The 16,821-nt window shown below is 43.7% G+C and overlaps 1 protein-coding gene across 1 annotated transcript in view; it reads left to right on the forward strand.

Moving 5' to 3' along the window:
* chga (chromogranin A) overlaps nt 1–14,807 on the forward strand; it is a 31,058-nt gene extending 16,251 nt beyond the window's left edge. Inside the window, exons 6-10 of the mRNA XM_063222163.1 lie at nt 4,631–4,773; nt 4,822–5,107; nt 11,128–11,438; nt 12,383–12,604; nt 13,610–14,807. Of these exons, the coding sequence (XP_063078233.1) occupies nt 4,631–4,773; nt 4,822–5,107; nt 11,128–11,438; nt 12,383–12,604; nt 13,610–13,696 (1,049 nt within the window). The 3' untranslated portion in view covers nt 13,697–14,807. The remainder of the gene's footprint in view (nt 1–4,630; nt 4,774–4,821; nt 5,108–11,127; nt 11,439–12,382; nt 12,605–13,609) is intronic.
* The last annotated feature ends 2,014 nt before the right edge of the window (nt 14,808–16,821 follow it).

Genomic DNA, 16,821 nt, shown 5'->3' on the forward strand with positions numbered 1-16,821 from the left:
ACATCGGAGTGTTTCTTGGTCTTCACCTTTTTTTCTTGGTGTGCATCAGTACTCTCAAACTTGTTTAGGGTAGAGAAAGTCTGATGCACTCAAGGCTACAATTTTTAACTTTTTATTTGGCTACAATACCTATGTGTTTCGGCCCTTATGGCCTTCTTCACGGCATATAATTGTATCCTTGAGTGCCTTGGTTTTTCTCTACCCTCAAACAGACATGCTTCATATACTGTGTTTTTGGAGGGTATTTATCCTTGTCATGTACAATGGAGGAGGTGGCCTGCACACACAGTCAGACAGACAGTCAAGATTTTAATGTGAAAGCTGACGTTTCGGTCAGTCAGACTCCGATGAAGGTCTGACTGACTGAAACGTCAGCTTTCACATTAAAACCTTGACCATAATACTCATGAATGGCGTGACGTTTTCCATGTGTGTTACGCCCATTTGTAGAGGAAAACAGCCCATGCAAGTCAATTGGTGATGTTGGGGTTTAATAAACGAAAGATACGGACCTGTAGACTAGCCTTGTTCACGTACAACGTGTTGTGTTGCCGTCTGTTCAAATAATATAGCCAAACAGCCGTGGCTGAAGCATGGACTGTGTTCATTTAGGCAAGCCGATGTAGCATGTAAGTTGGAGACATTCGGTTTGATTTCCCCCATAAAGGGGCGTAACACACATTTACTAGCGAAGTACCCGTTCATGCCTATTGCAGCAGTGTTGCGCTTCTTCTATAATTTTCTATTTATCCTTGTCATGCCATGGGCTGTGACCGCACTGGCAAGTCCTCTGTGAGGCCATGTTCTCTTTTGACAGATTTGGGACACAGGGCACATTCACACTACTCAGGGTCTCCCAAACAGACAGACAGACGGACGCACACAGACACACACAGACACACACACACACACACACACACACACACACACACACACACACACACACACACACACACACACACACACACACACACACACACACACGTATACACACACACACACACACACACACACACACACACACACACACACACACACACACACACACACACACACACACACACACGCACACACACACACACACACACAAGGAGAGAATTCGATTGACAGCAGACAGCATATTCCCACTGAGGAGGATGGAGAATGTCCAAACCTCACAGGGGGCTGAGTTACTGCACAGGCAGGCGTAGTAGAGAGAATAGCAATGAGAGGCCGAGACGAAAAGTTTGGAATTAGCCCCGATCGGAGCGTGTAATGGGAGGCTAATATCCAAGGAGCACGCGGCTGACAAAAAGGGACATAGATTGACTGCTAATACGCCTGTGAGAGACAGCTCGGAGAGGACTGATTTGGATTGGAGAGCTAGAGTAAAAATGGAGAGAGAGTGTGTGTGTAAGAGAGGGAGAGGGAGAGAGAGAGAGAGAGCGAGAGAGAGAGAGAGAGAGAGAGAGAGAGAGAGAGAGAGGCAGGCAGACAGACAGACAGACAGACAGACACACACAGGGTTAGCAGAGACATCGTCAGACAGACAAAGTCACTCAAACACGCACAAGCTGCACCCAAGCACGCACGCACGCACGCACACACACACACACACACACACACACACACACACACACTGAGAGAGTGCGCACGCTCGAGAAAGAGAGAGAGAAAACACACTGCAGAGCAGACGACACGAAGGAGAGTAAAAATAGATGGCGTGGTTACTGTTGGCGTAGAGTTTTTTTTTTTTTGTTATTGGATATCAAGGAATGGCGTTGGGTTTTTGCATAGAGTATAAAGAAAAATATGTAATGAGTCATTTTATAAACCGTTCTTTAATGATGTAAGTTTAAGAGATATTGTATTAAAGGGGCGCAATGTAGGATTACGTTGTTTGCGCAGTGCCAGTGGAATGCCTGTCTCAAAATCTACAATGTCATGGAAAAAAAGGCTGTTCAAATAAGCTCGCTGTGAGAATGTTTTTCATCACAGAATGCCAGCCGTTGATACAAATCTGAATACGGTATGTAAAGTGATTTTGAAAAGTGTTTCCCACGACACGGCGCTCTGTCAAAAGTTACATTTGGGGTTATCAGCGGACGGACTGTGAAAGTGGTCGGCTGACTCGGGACAGTGATTAATTAAAATTTTGGTAACACTTTATTTTAGGGATACATCTATTAGCACTAATACATACAATGTTCCTGTATAAGTAACTTGTAAGGCATGTACAAAGCAAAATCAAACATTTGTTAGGCATGTATTCGCAAATGTCTTGTTAATGCACAATAAGGGATTTATTACCAATTTAACCTTAGTAAGGACCTAGTAGGCCTTAGCATTTGCTTAGTACATGCCTTACAAGTTACTTATGCAGGCATTAACATTGTATGTATTAGTGCTAATAGATGTATCCCTAAAATAAAGTGTTACCAAAATTGTAATCCTACATAAAGTCCCTTTAAATGTACTCTATGCATATCATGGAAATATAATTTGTATTAACTGAAATATTATTAACTATGTTACTGCCAAGTGAGGTTACATTGCTGGGCACTGTCCCAGGAGATTTTTAATAATCAAGACAGCAAGCCTCTAAAACAAGCCTGTATAGAAAACAAGTCCACAGATTTTACACCATGTACCCTGTGAGTCAGAAGACAGATGAGTAGTATCAGTCGCACATCGTTCACTGACAGACACGCTGTCCGGAAGAGAAATAATAAACCAGTCAGTTTGTTTGTATTTCCAAGATGACCTCTGCTGCCCTAGCTGCTTGGTAATAGTCTGAAAAGTGAATGAGACGAGAGTCTGATTGTTGCCTAGGCTACTGTGACTCAGCCACTTAAACATGCCATTGGCAAATGAGATGGTGAGAGGTGTCAAACTCTGGCATTGATACTCTTGCTATTCTCACTTCGTAAGAGAGGAGGGCCTTGAGATGAGTGTTTGTGAGGGAGGAGAAATGGGGGGGTGTGTTGTTATCATGCAGTATGTGGGTGTAGGGGTGTAAATCACAGCCTCCATGACGATACGATTTGGTATCGATTTCTTAAAGCAGAAATTTGATTGTTTTTGATACCTAAGAATTCCCCAGGATACGATACAATTAGATTAGATTAGATTTTAATTACTTTTCTCACTTCAATTATGTTATGGAGCTAGGGCATTGGACAGGGGGCAGCAATTCGATTATTTTTGATACTTAAGGATGACCCATGATACGATGTGATTCGATTAAATCGTCGGCCGTAGGATCAATGCATCGATACTTTTAGATTATTATTTACAGCCCTATATGGGTGCGTGGTGCTCTGTCTTTCTGTGGCTGCCTGGTCTCCTATGTCAGTTGCCGTAGCTGTAACAGCAGCAGGGTGCCGCTCAGGTGAAGGATACAGTACAGCAGTGTTTCCCAACCTTTTTTTGTCTCGTGTACCCCCTAAGCCTTTTCTTTGTACCATGAGTACCTCGTAACTCATGTTCTATATCGCTTTCTGTATCCCAGTGTGACTATGTTACACATTACATTACATTATGCTACTACTATGTTCCATGCATTTGATAAAATTAAATTTTTCCAAGTACCCGCTGCAGTGTGCTCACGTACCCCTAGTGGTACGCGTACCCCTGGTTGGGAAACACTGCAGTACAGGGATAACAAGCTGCAGCTGCATCTAATCACTGCTAGGCAGTGGACTCTCTCTCTCTCTCTCCTCTCTCTCTGGTGCTGTTTCCACGTAGCAGGATATTTTTTTAGCAGGGTATTTTCTTCTCCTGTTAGGTGTAAACGCAACATGTGGATAAAAAGAAATCCTCCATTGTAACAAATGCGTTTCAGCCCCCTAAACAAGATATTTTTTTCTCCTGCTTTTTACACCTGGATTTTAAATATCTGCTACATTGAAACGGAAGGCCAAAACCAATGCAAAACCAATACAAGCAGGACAAAAAAATATCCACATATAAAAATATCCAGCTACGTATAAACAGCACCTCTGTCTCTGTGTGTTTAAGGGCTGGGCGGTATACTGTTAAAAAAAACGTGATAATGGTTTTCACCTACACAAGGTTGTTTTTATTCCAAAAAAGTGATTAAAATAGAAATGGAGATTAATTTAAATTCAGGATTTTATCTCATTTTTAAATAAAATGTCAGTCTTTTCTTCAGAAACATTGAGATGTGGGGAAAAATCACCGCTTATCAAAAAAAAAACGTGCAGAGAACCGTGATATCAATTTTCATCAAGAAAACCGTGATACACATTTTTTCCAGAACCGCCCAGCCCTAGTGTGTTTCTATTATGGCACTAGGTACTATGTGTAGTCAGTCTATCTATCTATCTATCTATCTATCTATCTATCTATCTATCTATCTATCTATCTATCTATCTATCTATCTATCTATCTATCTATCTATCTATCTATCTATCTATCTATCATGAGATAAAGTATAAATACCACGCCGTGTTGAACCATATTCACAAGTGCCTTCCTCTACCCATCCCCTTTGTATCCCATTTCCCTCACCGCTGCCTCCTTTTGGAAATGAAATAAAATCCTTTTGGCTGACTTGGCTGGCTGACTTGGCAGGCCTCTGTGTTCTGAGCTGAGCTGTACTCTTCTCTTCTCTTTGTCCCCCTGGCAGATCGATCGATGCTACTGGCTGGCATGAAGCCTGGAGAGAAGAGAGAGGCTGAGGAGGAAGAGGAGGAGGAGGAGGAAGAGGGAGAAGAGGAGAAGGAGGAGGAGGCAGCGGCGGAGAGGGCGGCAGAGAAGATGGAGAGGGAGGCTCACCAGGAGGAGGAGGAGGAGGAGGAAGAGGAGTCCCAGGAGGGAAAGCAGGTCGAAGGCAAGGAGCAGGAGAGGAGCGAAGAAGAAGAAGAGGAGGAGGAGGAGGAGGATGCCGTCGAGAACCAGGAGGAGGAGAGGAGTGAGGAGGAGCAGGATGGAGGAGAGAAGAACCCCATCAACCACATCTCTGACACTATGAGCTCACAGATAGAGAGCCAGGAGAAACAGAAAGAACAGGAGCAGGAGCAGAGAGAGGCAGAGCAGGAGAAGAAACGCTCAAGTTCGGAGGAAGAGGAGGGGGATGAAGAGGCCTTGACCAAGTATGGAAAAGGTGAGAGGATGGAACTTGTAGTCACATTTCATCACATTACATTTATTCTTACTTGTATATCCCACCTATTTTACACATATATCCAAAACGACATAATTCAATTCAATTGATTTTCCAGACAAATATCCACATCCCTACATTCCAAGTCCACAATAAGCGGGTTAAGATGAGACACATCAAGACCAACACAAACCAACATTCGTACAATTTGCACAATATACATCACAGAAGGTACAGGGAACTGGTTACAGTCATGCTATTATGCGTACTGTGCCTGTGCCCTGTTCAAACAACCTGTGATAAAAGGAGCTTTAAATGCATGGTTTTCATTCACAAGAAGCAGCTAGGTTTTAACCATGGGTCCTTATCTCCCATTCCTCCATTCATTTTCAGGTTGTCTGGTCTTTTTTAACCCATTTTAGCCTAAGGCACCTGCAAAAACACCTGCTGAATGCCAGAGCCTTTTTTGGGAAAAGGTGCCCTCTGCGTATTAAAGCCTAAATATCTCAACCACCGAACCGCATAAAAACATGAAATAAGTTTAAAAACCAAGACCCTCATCTGTATTAATTAGAATGTGTTCATTCAGATTTAACATACCTACATTTTTAATAAAGAAAAAAAGGTAACACTTTATTTTAGGGATGCATCTATTAGCACTAATATTTACAATGTTAATGCCTGCATAAGTAACTTGTAAGGCATGTACTAAGCAAACGCTAAGGCCTACTAGGTCCTTACTAATGTTAAATTGGTAACAAATCCCTTATTGTTAATGAAAAAGAAATTTGCGAATACATGCCTAACAAACGTTTGATTTTGCTTTGTACATGCCTTCCAAGTTACTTATACAGGGACATTGTATGAATTAGTGCTAATAGATGTATCCCTAAAATAAAGTGTTACCTAAAAAAACTCAAAATCTCAAAAGCCTGAATGCAGTGTAGTATATGTCGCTCCAGGCGCCAAAGGTCAAATAGCGTATACGCTGCGTCAGGCTAAAATGGGTTAATCCGAAATACAGTAGATCCCCGAAGGCATCGCCAAAATGGCCGCCAAGTGAGGTAGCTCACTGTAGAAGAACTGTACCGACTCACCAAACATTAGGCCACAGCTACCATGTAATGTCACGTGTGTATGCTCACGGAGCCAAGCACCCAAGCACCCAGACCTGCAGATCAAACACATTGATCTGATCCGCTTCCCTTTTCACTGACATGGTGAAACAAGACACAGGTCACTCAGTTGTCAGTGAAGTGAAAGTGAGATTGGAAGCCGAGCAGAGCAGAGCTGAGGGTATCTGTGTGGCTTGCTGCATATGAACATGAACCTGGGTGTGAAATGTACTCTACTTTCCTCATGTCCTCCTTCTCTTCATCTGCCCCTCTATCCATCTACACACGCAGCATTTTACTCTTACATTACTCTTCTTTCCCTGTCTTTCTTTCTTATTTTCGCCATTCATTCTCTCGCTCGCTCTCTCTGCTCTCTGTCTCCCCCTCTGTGTGTGTGTGTGTGTGTGTGTGTGTGTGTGTGTGTGTGTGTGTGTGTGTGTGTGTGTGTGTGTGTGTGTGTGTGTGTGTGTTTGTTTGTGAGTGAGTTTGAGTGAGAGACAGAGAGATAAAAAGGTGTATAGCCCAGAACAGATGCAGACAGGTAGTCTCCTCTCTTGTCAGCTCTTTTGTGGAAGTGAGTATGACATACAGTAGGCCTCTGGCTCACCTCTCTCTCTCTCTCTTTCTCTCTTTCTCTCTTTCTCTCTTTCTCTCTCTCTCTCTCTCTCTCTCTGTCTCTGTCTCTGTCTCTGTCTCTGTCTCTGTCTCTCTCTCTCTCTCTCTCTCTGTCTCTGTCTCTGTCTCTCTCTCTGTCTCTGTCTCTGTCTCTGTCTCTCTCTCTCTCTCTCTCTCTCTCTCTCTCTCTCTCTCTCTCTCTCTCTCTCTCTCTCTCTCTCTCTCTCTCTCTCTCTCTCTCTCTCTCCTTCCCTGAAGACTCATAATCATTATGATGACTCGTCACCAGGATGAATAGCCCCTACATCTCTGCGTAGCCAGATGATCAATGACAGATAAATACAGCACTCCAGGGAGCCATCTCTTTCTGCGTGTGTTAGTGTGTGTGTGTGTGTGTGTGTGTGTGTGTGTGTGTGTGTGTGTGTGTGTGTGTGTGTGTGTGTGTGTGTGTGTGTGTGTGTGTGAGTGTGAGTGTGTGTGTGTGTGTGTGTGTGTGTGTGTGTGTGTGTGTGTGTGTGTGTGTGTGTGTGTGTGTGTGTGTGTGTGTGTGTGTGTGTTTGTGCGTGTGTGCGTGCATGCGGGCGTGTGTTTGTGTGTGTGTGAGAGAGAGAGCATGTTTGTATCTTTGTGTGCGTCTGTACAGTATGTCATTCATATCTACAAGTGAGGTGATTAAGGATGATATAAAGAACGGGGCTGAACAAAGGGGAGAGAGAGGGAGAGAGACAGAGACAGAGGGAGAGAGAGAGAGAGAGAGAGAGAGAGAGAGAGAGAGAGAGAGAGAGAGAGAGAAGAGAGAGAGAGAATTGAAAAATGAAAAATGGAGCATGGCACTGATTGGCTCCGAACAAATGAATAGAGTGCAATCAAGAGAGACAGCTTGAAATGCTGAAGAGGGAGTGCAGTGCACACAGTGAAGGAGGACATGATGGAGAGATGGAGAGCAAAGGAGTGCAAGGCTAGAGGAGAGAGAGAAAGGGAGAGAGAGAGAGGAAGATGAAGAGAGATGGGGAGCATTAGCGATGATGCCATGATGAAAGATGAGGACGGAGACTAGAAATGAAAGACACTAGATCTGAAAGCCATAAAGTGAATAATGAACGAAGATATAGAGACAGAGAGAGAGGGACAGAAAGAGAGAGAGAGTGAGATGAGGATATAGAGAAAGAGAGAGGGACAGAAAGAGAGAGAGTGAGATGAGGATATAGAGAAAGAGAGAGGGACAGAAAGAGAGAGAGTGAGATGAGGATATAGAGAAAGAGAGAGGGACAGAAATAGAGGGTGGGAGAGATAAAGAGAGAGAGAGAGTGAGTTCAAAGAGGGAGGGAAAGGAAAATAAAGACAGGAAGTGAAAAAGACACAGAAAAACAGTGCAGTGAGTAGAGTAGTATAGGTCGTAAGGGAAAGGAAGAAAAAAGCAGAGAGAAAGCAAGGAAGGAAGGAAGGAAGGAAGAGGTACTGTAAGGTGAGGACTGAAGGGACAGTAGCAGAGTGAGTGAAAGACATGATTAAAGAGTGTGTGAGGTTTGAGCGTGAGAGAGTTAAAAGAGAGAAACAGAGAAACAGAGAGGGAGAGAGAGATGCAGCAAGTGAGGAGAGTTATGGCATAATAGACATGAGGGAAGGAAAGAAAGAGAGGAGAGGGAGGGAGCAAAGAGGGGGATAGAGAAATCGAGGGGAATAAGGAAGATGAAGATACCGCCGGAGCTAAGGAATATACTACGAAAGAAGAGCAAAACAAAACAGCAGCACACAGGGGTAAGTGGTGACGGGGCAACACAGAAAGAGAGAACAAGAACGAAAGGCAAAGAGTGAGGGACAGCGAAAGAGGGAGGAGAGAGACAGTGACAGAAAGGTAGAGGAGGAAAGAACTGAGGCGAGAAAAGCGAAAGTAGAGGGGGAGAGAGAGAGATGGAGATTGCTAGAGAGAGAGAGGGGTAGAGATGGAGAGAGATTGAGAGAGAGAGAGAGAGAGAGAGAGAGAGAGATTGAGAGAGAGAGAGAGAGATGGAAATTGCTAGAGAGAGAGAGATTAAGAGAGAGAGGTGGAGATTGCTATGGAGAGAGAGATAGAAGAGAGAGAGAGATTGAGATTGCTAGAGAGAGAGAGAGAGAGATGGAGATTGCTATGTTGCTATGGAGCTCCTGCTGGGTTGACATGCTGAGGATAAATGGGGAGAGCTGTGCTGTAAGTGCCTCCATTTACCAAATGAGATCCAGGCGAGCTGGAGAATTCATTAAATAATGGACGCTGGAGTCAGTCCAGCCGCTACAGACGTTTCTCTGCTCATTATAGCTTCCTAGCTATATAAATAAATATAGAGAAACAAGTGGTCGCACCAGGTTGTATAACAGTGGATGGCAGTGGCGTGCACAGACATGTTGGGGGGCAGGTGCTTGAGGGGGTGCGGAGGGGGGCGGGGGGGGGGGGGGGGGGGGGGGGGGGGGGGGGGGGGGGGGGGGTGGGGGGGGGGGGGGGGGTGGGGGGGGTAGTTGGGCATGTGGAACATCCAGCTGCCTTACTAGGCTATATAGATGATATATGTTATATCGGGGCATTATTGTCACATGCTTTTGATTGTCGACCATTTTGTAGATTACCACAAGAAAATACAGAAGAGTTTGCAAAAAGGGCATTTTTTCGTCCTGTAGGGCAAAGGGGCAGGTGCTTTAGCACCACCTCTGCCCTATCTGTGCTTGCCCATGACTGGGGGGAGAGGGCATGGGCTTGAAGGTAAAAACAGGAGTTGAATTAAATAGAATCAATTAGAATGGATTTGAATAAAATAGCTGAGAAAAGAATGTAAAAAAACGTAGGGGCTTTTTATACCTTTATTTGACAGAACAGTCGAAGATGGTGACAGGAAACGAATGGGACAGAGAGACAGGGGAGGCTCGGGAAATGACCCCGGCCGGACTCGAGCCGGGGTCCCCGTGGGTGGGCATGCAAACCCAAATGTGGGGAGCTTAGAGAAAAGAATGTATTCTAATGTCACATATTGCATATTATGATTGCTATACCAATGAACTGATTGGATAACTTTCTAATAAATAATTGAATTCATTAACCAACTAGCACAGTGGTGCTGTGGGGCAGGAGAGAGACTGAGTCTAATGCATAGGCTAGAATAAAGTACAATACACCTAGAATGTAATAATAGGATGGTCTTTAACTGGGAACACATGTAGAAAATGTATAACTACTGCATGTATAAAACTGTACAGTACTGTATGTACACAATGACATTCGGAAAAATGTAGGCCACATTGTTGCGGCATCTCCATGGTGCACTGAGGTCTGTGGGATGGGAAGGGAGGGATGTGATCCCCAGAGAGAGAGAGAGAGAGAGAGAGAGAGAGAGAGAGAGAGAGAGAAAGAGAGAGAGAAAGAGAGAGAGAGATAGAGAGAGAGAGTCACATCCAAGAACAACCTCCCCCCAGCGACACATAAAAACACACACACACACACACACACACACACACACACACACACACACACACACACACACACACACACACACACACACACACACACACACACACACACACTACCTCTACCTCTGGCCAGCTGGCAATGGGGAAGTTCATTAAGGAGAGTGCCATCTTGCTGATGCCGGATAATAGGGAGGGAGGCCTGTTGTTGGACACTGACATTGGGGCTGGGGAAAGCAGAGCAGAGCAGAGTGCTAAGAGGAAAGAGGAGAGAGAGAGGGGAGAGAGAGAGGGAGAGAGGGGAGAATGAGAAAGAGAGAGAGAGAGAGAGAGAGAGAGAGAGAGAGAGAGAGAGAGAGAGAGAGAGAGAGAGAGAGCGCGAAAGAGCGAGAAAGAGACAGAGACAGAGACAGAGACAGAGAGACGGAGAGAGATGTAAAATACGGTGATATTAGGGTTGGGCAAAGCAGAGCAGAGCGCTAAGAGGAAAGAGGAGAGAGGGGGGAAAAGAGTGAGAGGGAGAGAGGGGAGAATGAGAGAGAGAGAGCCAGAGGCAGCGAGAGAGAGAGAGAGACAGAGACAGAGAGATGGAGAGAGAGATTTAAAATAAGAAATGAGAGTGAACAACACAACCCGAGAAAGAGAGCCAGAGAGATTGGTGGTGTGGAGAGATGAGAGGAAAACAGCAGGAGCTTTGGAAAGAAAGAAAGAAAGAAAGAAAGAAAGAAAGAAAGAAAGAAAGAAAGAAAGAAAGAAAGAGCACTTTAAGAAACTAAGTAAATTGCTAACTGGAAAAAAAAACGTAAGTGGTCTACAGCAGTCCATCATGGGTGGCATTTCCTTTTGTTATCCAAATAGTCAACGACGGTCCAGCGGGTCCAGCGGACACCTTAGATGCCTCCATGTCCCCCGCTGAGGAGGAGAAGAGGGCCGCGGAGGAGGAGGAGAAGACAATGACAGACAGCGCAGACGCAACCAAGAAGAAGAAGAAAAACACTACCGAGTCAGAGGAAGAGGAGGAGGACGAGGAGGATGAGAAGAAGAGGGGAGTTGGTGTGAAGAGATGGAACGGCCTGCTCCGGGACGCACCCCTCACCCAGCAGGCTCAGAGGAGAGCCATGGAGCGTGCCATGGAGGAGGAGCAGGAGGCCGTGGAGGAGGAGGAGGAGGTACAGCAGAATCAACTGAAAGGATGGAGAGGGGGTTAGATCATTTAGTGGCATGTGGAAGTGGGCAGTGGCATGCACGTTGATTGTATATTAGAACAACATACCTATACTAATTATTATGAATAATTATAATTAGATTAATTATTATTAATTACTGTTTTTAATTATTTGTGTATTTTAGGTCTGTGATTACAACAATTAACGGGCATGCCAAGTGCTGTCATGGCTCAGCATGCCAAGTGCCCTCACGGTTACGGTTACTATGGCTACAGGGGCTACTATGATGTCGAACTGTGCCTAAACCAAAACTCATTCCTAAACCTAACCTGTCAGTGAAAAAACGTCTGTACACCAACCTATAAACATGCCAAACTGTGCCTAAACCAAAACTCATTCCTGTTTTATAATCGCATGCCACTTCCGCATGTCACTGGCACATGCCACATAATGATTTAACTCCTACTGGAAGGATGTGTATGGCTGTGGGTGGGTGTGTGAGGTTTGAGATTTGGGTGTTTTACTTTTTACTGTGGATGTGTGTGATTTGGAGTACTTTACTAATATCTTTCCTCTCAATTGTTTATTGTCAAGTCTAGTCAACTGTGCTTTATTGTCAAAGATCTATGTAACAGGGTTAACACAGAAGTTTGAAACTGCGTTTGACCAGTCTCCAATGTGCAGTTGATTTAGCGAATAAGAACTGCTCAATTGTTAAAAAAATATATTTTATAGAAAGGAAGTATATCCTCTGCGCTCCTGTACCTCACAATCTGTTGCATCAACGGGAAGGACCTACCGTAGTTCAAATACTTCAGTAGTACTTCATCAGAGAAGATGCCATGCTAAAATGTTAGTCTTGCACCTTTCTGAATATGAAAACATTCCTGTCCTGAGTTGCTGTATTGATCCTCCTTCATTAAAATATGTTTTATGTTCTATTCCAGGCACCGTTGGAGGAGGAGAAGGAAGAGGAGGAGAGGAGATCTGGCGAGGAGCTCCAGGAGATGCCACACCACTCCAAGGAGGCGTACCCAGAGGAGGAGGCCCCCGCTGGGCTCCAGCGCTCCTCCTCCAGCCCTGAGGAGAGGGAGCTCCGCCTGATGGCCCGGCGAGAGCCCTCCGGCGAACGCAGAGACGAAGAGGGCAGCGCCAGCAGGAAGCCCGAGGTAATGGGGTCATAGGTCATGGGGGGCTATGAGGTCATAAGGTCATAGGAAATGGCGGTTAGAGAGGTCATAGGACAGTGCACAACTTTTAAACAAAAACATGTTTATGCTCATATGTAGTGGTATGTATGCACTGTATGTATATATACCGTATGCACGTATACAGTATACTGTATATAGTAATGTTTCTCAACTGGGGCTCTACAGCGTTGGGAGGCTTAGAATGATGTCAAGGGGGAGTTTATTTTAAAAAGGTAGAATGCCACTGATCCATATTTATGTACCCTGAAATGGAAATGGCTTAAGTCTGTTTAAACTTAAACTCACTGTATAATATATATATATATATATTTTTAAAGCTGCAGATCAAAAGAGGTTATGGGAACTGCAACTGAAAAAGCTTTATCAGTGGAAGCTGCTGAAAATGTTTCATGTCTGGATTTACTGAGGAGCCAGTACTATACGTAGTAACGGTATATACAAATGTAGTAGCCTACTAGATTAAGTGTATTACTATTCGTTTATTTATGAATGAAGAGCTTTGTTGCAAAATTATGTATATCCATTTCGTAACCTTTTGGGAAATTGACATTTTTCTATTTTTGGGTTCTGAATTGCAAAATGCATTTAATTTAGGTTTCAAAAGTAGGCTCTCAAAATATTTGAATGGCAAGAATTCACACATAGATGATAGGATTTCTGCACAGTCATTTACCGTACAACAATAAAATGCAAGTCAAAAAATGACACCTATGTCATTTAGCAACAAATCTCTTCCAATGTTGGCCTTGCTGTGGCTCAAGCAGTAGGGCACTGCACTGCTACACCGGCGACCGGGGTTTGATTCTGGCCCGGTCCTTTTAACCAATCCTTCCCCGTCTCTGTCTCCCCATTCACCTCCTGTCAATACACTTGACTGTCCTGTCACAAATAAATGCAAAAAGCCCAAAAAATATCTTTAAAAAAAGGAAACTCTTCCAATGTTTATCCCCTCTCCCTCTCCAGGACTCTGAGATGCCTGAGAGTCTGGCTGCCATTGAGTCGGAGCTGGAGAACGTGGCTCAGAAGCTGCATGATCTGCGACGTGGCTGAGAGAACCCCCCCCCCCCCCAAACCCCCTCTCTCTGGGCTGCTCTTCCTTCGCTGCCTTCCTCTTCCTCCTCTCTTACCGTACACTTAGCTGCCCTGCCTTCGGTTGGTTAGACGGACGCAAGTGCGTTCAGAGGTGTTGAAGGCAACAAAAGGCCCTCTGTAAGGTCCTACTGTATGGCCCTCCTCTCCTCCTTCTCCCCTGTGGTCCAGCTACGGTACACATGATCTGATCTGGGCATCATCCATACAGTACCCACCTGTTGGTCAGAGTGACCGCAACGCCACCTCCTCCCTCATTTTCATGTCCTTCCTTCCTCCTCCCTTGTTTTGTTTCCTTCAAAAGATGAGTCCTCCTGGGAAAGCTACCCCACAGCCAGCTTGTCTAAAAGTAAGGAAACTAATGCCTCTTTTCCACTGCCGGTTTTCCGATAGGCCTCCAGCTCCACACAGCGCGACTCGGCCGCCACTTTCTGCTTTTTGAATAGTTACGACACAGCTCAATTGTAAAGCAAAGAGTGGCAACAGAGTTGAGCTTTGTCGAGCTGTAGGCCTACCAGAAAACCGGCAGTGGAAAAGAGGCATAAGAGACTTTCATATCGTTCATGCTGCTTCTTCTTTGGCCTGCTCTACACTCGCTAACACCTCTCTTGCTTTTCAAACGCTCGACAAAGACGCTCTCTCTCTCTCTCTCTCTCTCTCTCTCTCGCTGACACGCTCGCTTTGACAAGAAGAAAAAGCATCTGAGCATTTGCGTGACATCTCTGTGACAACATTATATAAATAAAACACTTGTCTGTATTATTGTTGTAATAAAAATCCAGAGCCTATCTACTTGGGGATAGTGCGAGCTTGTGTATTATGCAAATATTATCAGGATAAAAACATCTTTAACATCATATATGGCTATTTATAAAGAAATCATGTTTGTTGGGGTCCTCATAGATGCAATAAAATAAATAAAATGTCTTTTTTTCATAGACTTAAAAACAAACACTTGTATTTAAAAGAAATCTGTATGGGAATTTAGTTAAGAAAACCAAAAAATAAAAAATTCTAAAGAATTAAAAATACAAAACAAATGTGTGTTGGTGTAATTTGTCATCAAGTTTCTTACTTCCTCTCTCCCCAAAGTTTACCTAAAAGCTGCCAGTGACGCTGGTTATAGCACAAGGCATACAGTATGAATCATAACTCATTTGATGTAGTAATGGAAAGCAAAGCTATGTATGCATAAAAGAACCAGATTATTTTTCTCTGCTGGTTCAACGGGCCCTGTGTCACAGTGTTACAGTCAAGCCCATTGGTGTCACTGGGGGGGTGTTTACAGGCTTCCCTTGGCTTGCTTATGATTGTTTGCTTTCCGGCAAAGTGTAACGAGTTCCCATATTTGAGGGAACTCAGAAAGTACTTGCGTTGCTCTTGACCTGACGAGTTGCAACGCTGACGGTGTTGCGTCACTAGGAGGGCGCAGCCTGGCTAGCTCATATTGCCAATAGGCTTTTATGCATAGCCTAACCCAGTGTTTCTCAACAGGGGTGCCGGGGCACCCTGGGGTGCCGCGGAAACTTGGCTAATAAATAATGTAATAATACATAATTTTCTAAATTGATAAGTTAATGCTAGTCAGTGGAATCTTTCATCTGCCATTTACGCACAATACAATAAAGTAAATATAGGTCGCCCCAGTTAGCTGCAACTTTGAACGTAGGTCGTGTGACGTCTCCAAATGTGTTACTTTTCTAAACTTGTGTGGTATCGGATGCGATGCCATGTTACGGCTTGTTGGTTTGGGGTGCCTTGAAATTTTTCATGATTTGAAAGGGTGCCTTGCCTAAAAAAAAGGTTGAGAAACACTAACCAAACCCTCCACTAACCAAACAGTGTTACTGTATAGCCGTTGCAAAAAGTGTTTTTCCATCTGTCCATCTGTTTGGAACAACAGCTAGTAACCTGACTTTCAATTAATCACTTGGCTTCAGAAGTCGCTCATATGAAAGCTACAACCCTCCCAAATTAAGTTTTATGTACAAAAATAAATTTCACGCACCAAAGGAAGATTGACCATTTAATGAACACAGAAAGGGCAGATTTTCAGAAGACAAAAGTTTTGTCGCCTATCGAACATTATGTGAAAATGAGCAGATAAGTCACTTCAAATACGCAATCAGATGTCATACTTTATCACTGAATCACTCTCACCTCTTCAGAAAATCAACTTTGGCCTTAGGTATATGTTTAGGGTCATAGTAATCATGAAAAGCAACACAATGAAAAACAATGAAGGTCAATGAGAGATGGTGACATGTTCGCTATTCGTAGAGCAATACATGTTTAAATTCATGATTTAATCAATGATAAAAGCCCTCAAACACCAGCAGCATGCATGCAGCTCCACTTAAGAGCTGTATCCTACTATGTTTCACTTTAGGCACCATGTAATTTTTTTCATATTCTTCATCTCCAACACCATACAGTTATGATGCTATCAGTTTTTAAATGATTGATCTTGGGATCATGACTTCAGAGTATGAGTCCCATTAGCCTTTATCTTTGTCAGAATTAGGCCTGACAAACTCTTGGTCAGCTTTTTTGTGACAGGACAGTGTGAGAGACTTCTTTGGTGTTGAGATTAAGAATATGAAAAGAATACATGGTGCCTAAAATGAAACATGATAGGGATACAGCTCTTATGTGGAGCTGAATGCATGCTGCTGGTGTTTGAAGGCTTTTATTGATTAAATCATGAATTTAAACATTTACAGTATTGCTCTACAAATAGCGAACATGTCACCATTTCTCATTGACCTTCATTGTTTTTCATTGTGCTGCTTTCCATGATTACAATGGCCCTAAACATACACCTAAGGCCAAAGTTGATCTTCTGAAGAGGTGAGAGTGAGTCAGTGATTTAAGTATGACACCTGATCTGCATATTTGAAGCGTTTTGAAATGACTTATCTGCTCATTTTCACATTATGTTCGATAGGCTAATAAAACTTTTGTCTTGTGAAAATCTGCCCTTTCTGTGTTCATTAAATGGTCAATCTTCCTTTCATGCATGACATTTAGTTTTGTACGTAAAATTTCATTTGGGAGGGTTGTAGCTTTCATATGAGCGACTTCTG

This window comes from Engraulis encrasicolus, chromosome 18 (assembly GCF_034702125.1).
Source record: "Engraulis encrasicolus isolate BLACKSEA-1 chromosome 18, IST_EnEncr_1.0, whole genome shotgun sequence".
In the NCBI taxonomy this organism is placed as follows: domain Eukaryota; kingdom Metazoa; phylum Chordata; class Actinopteri; order Clupeiformes; family Engraulidae; genus Engraulis; species Engraulis encrasicolus.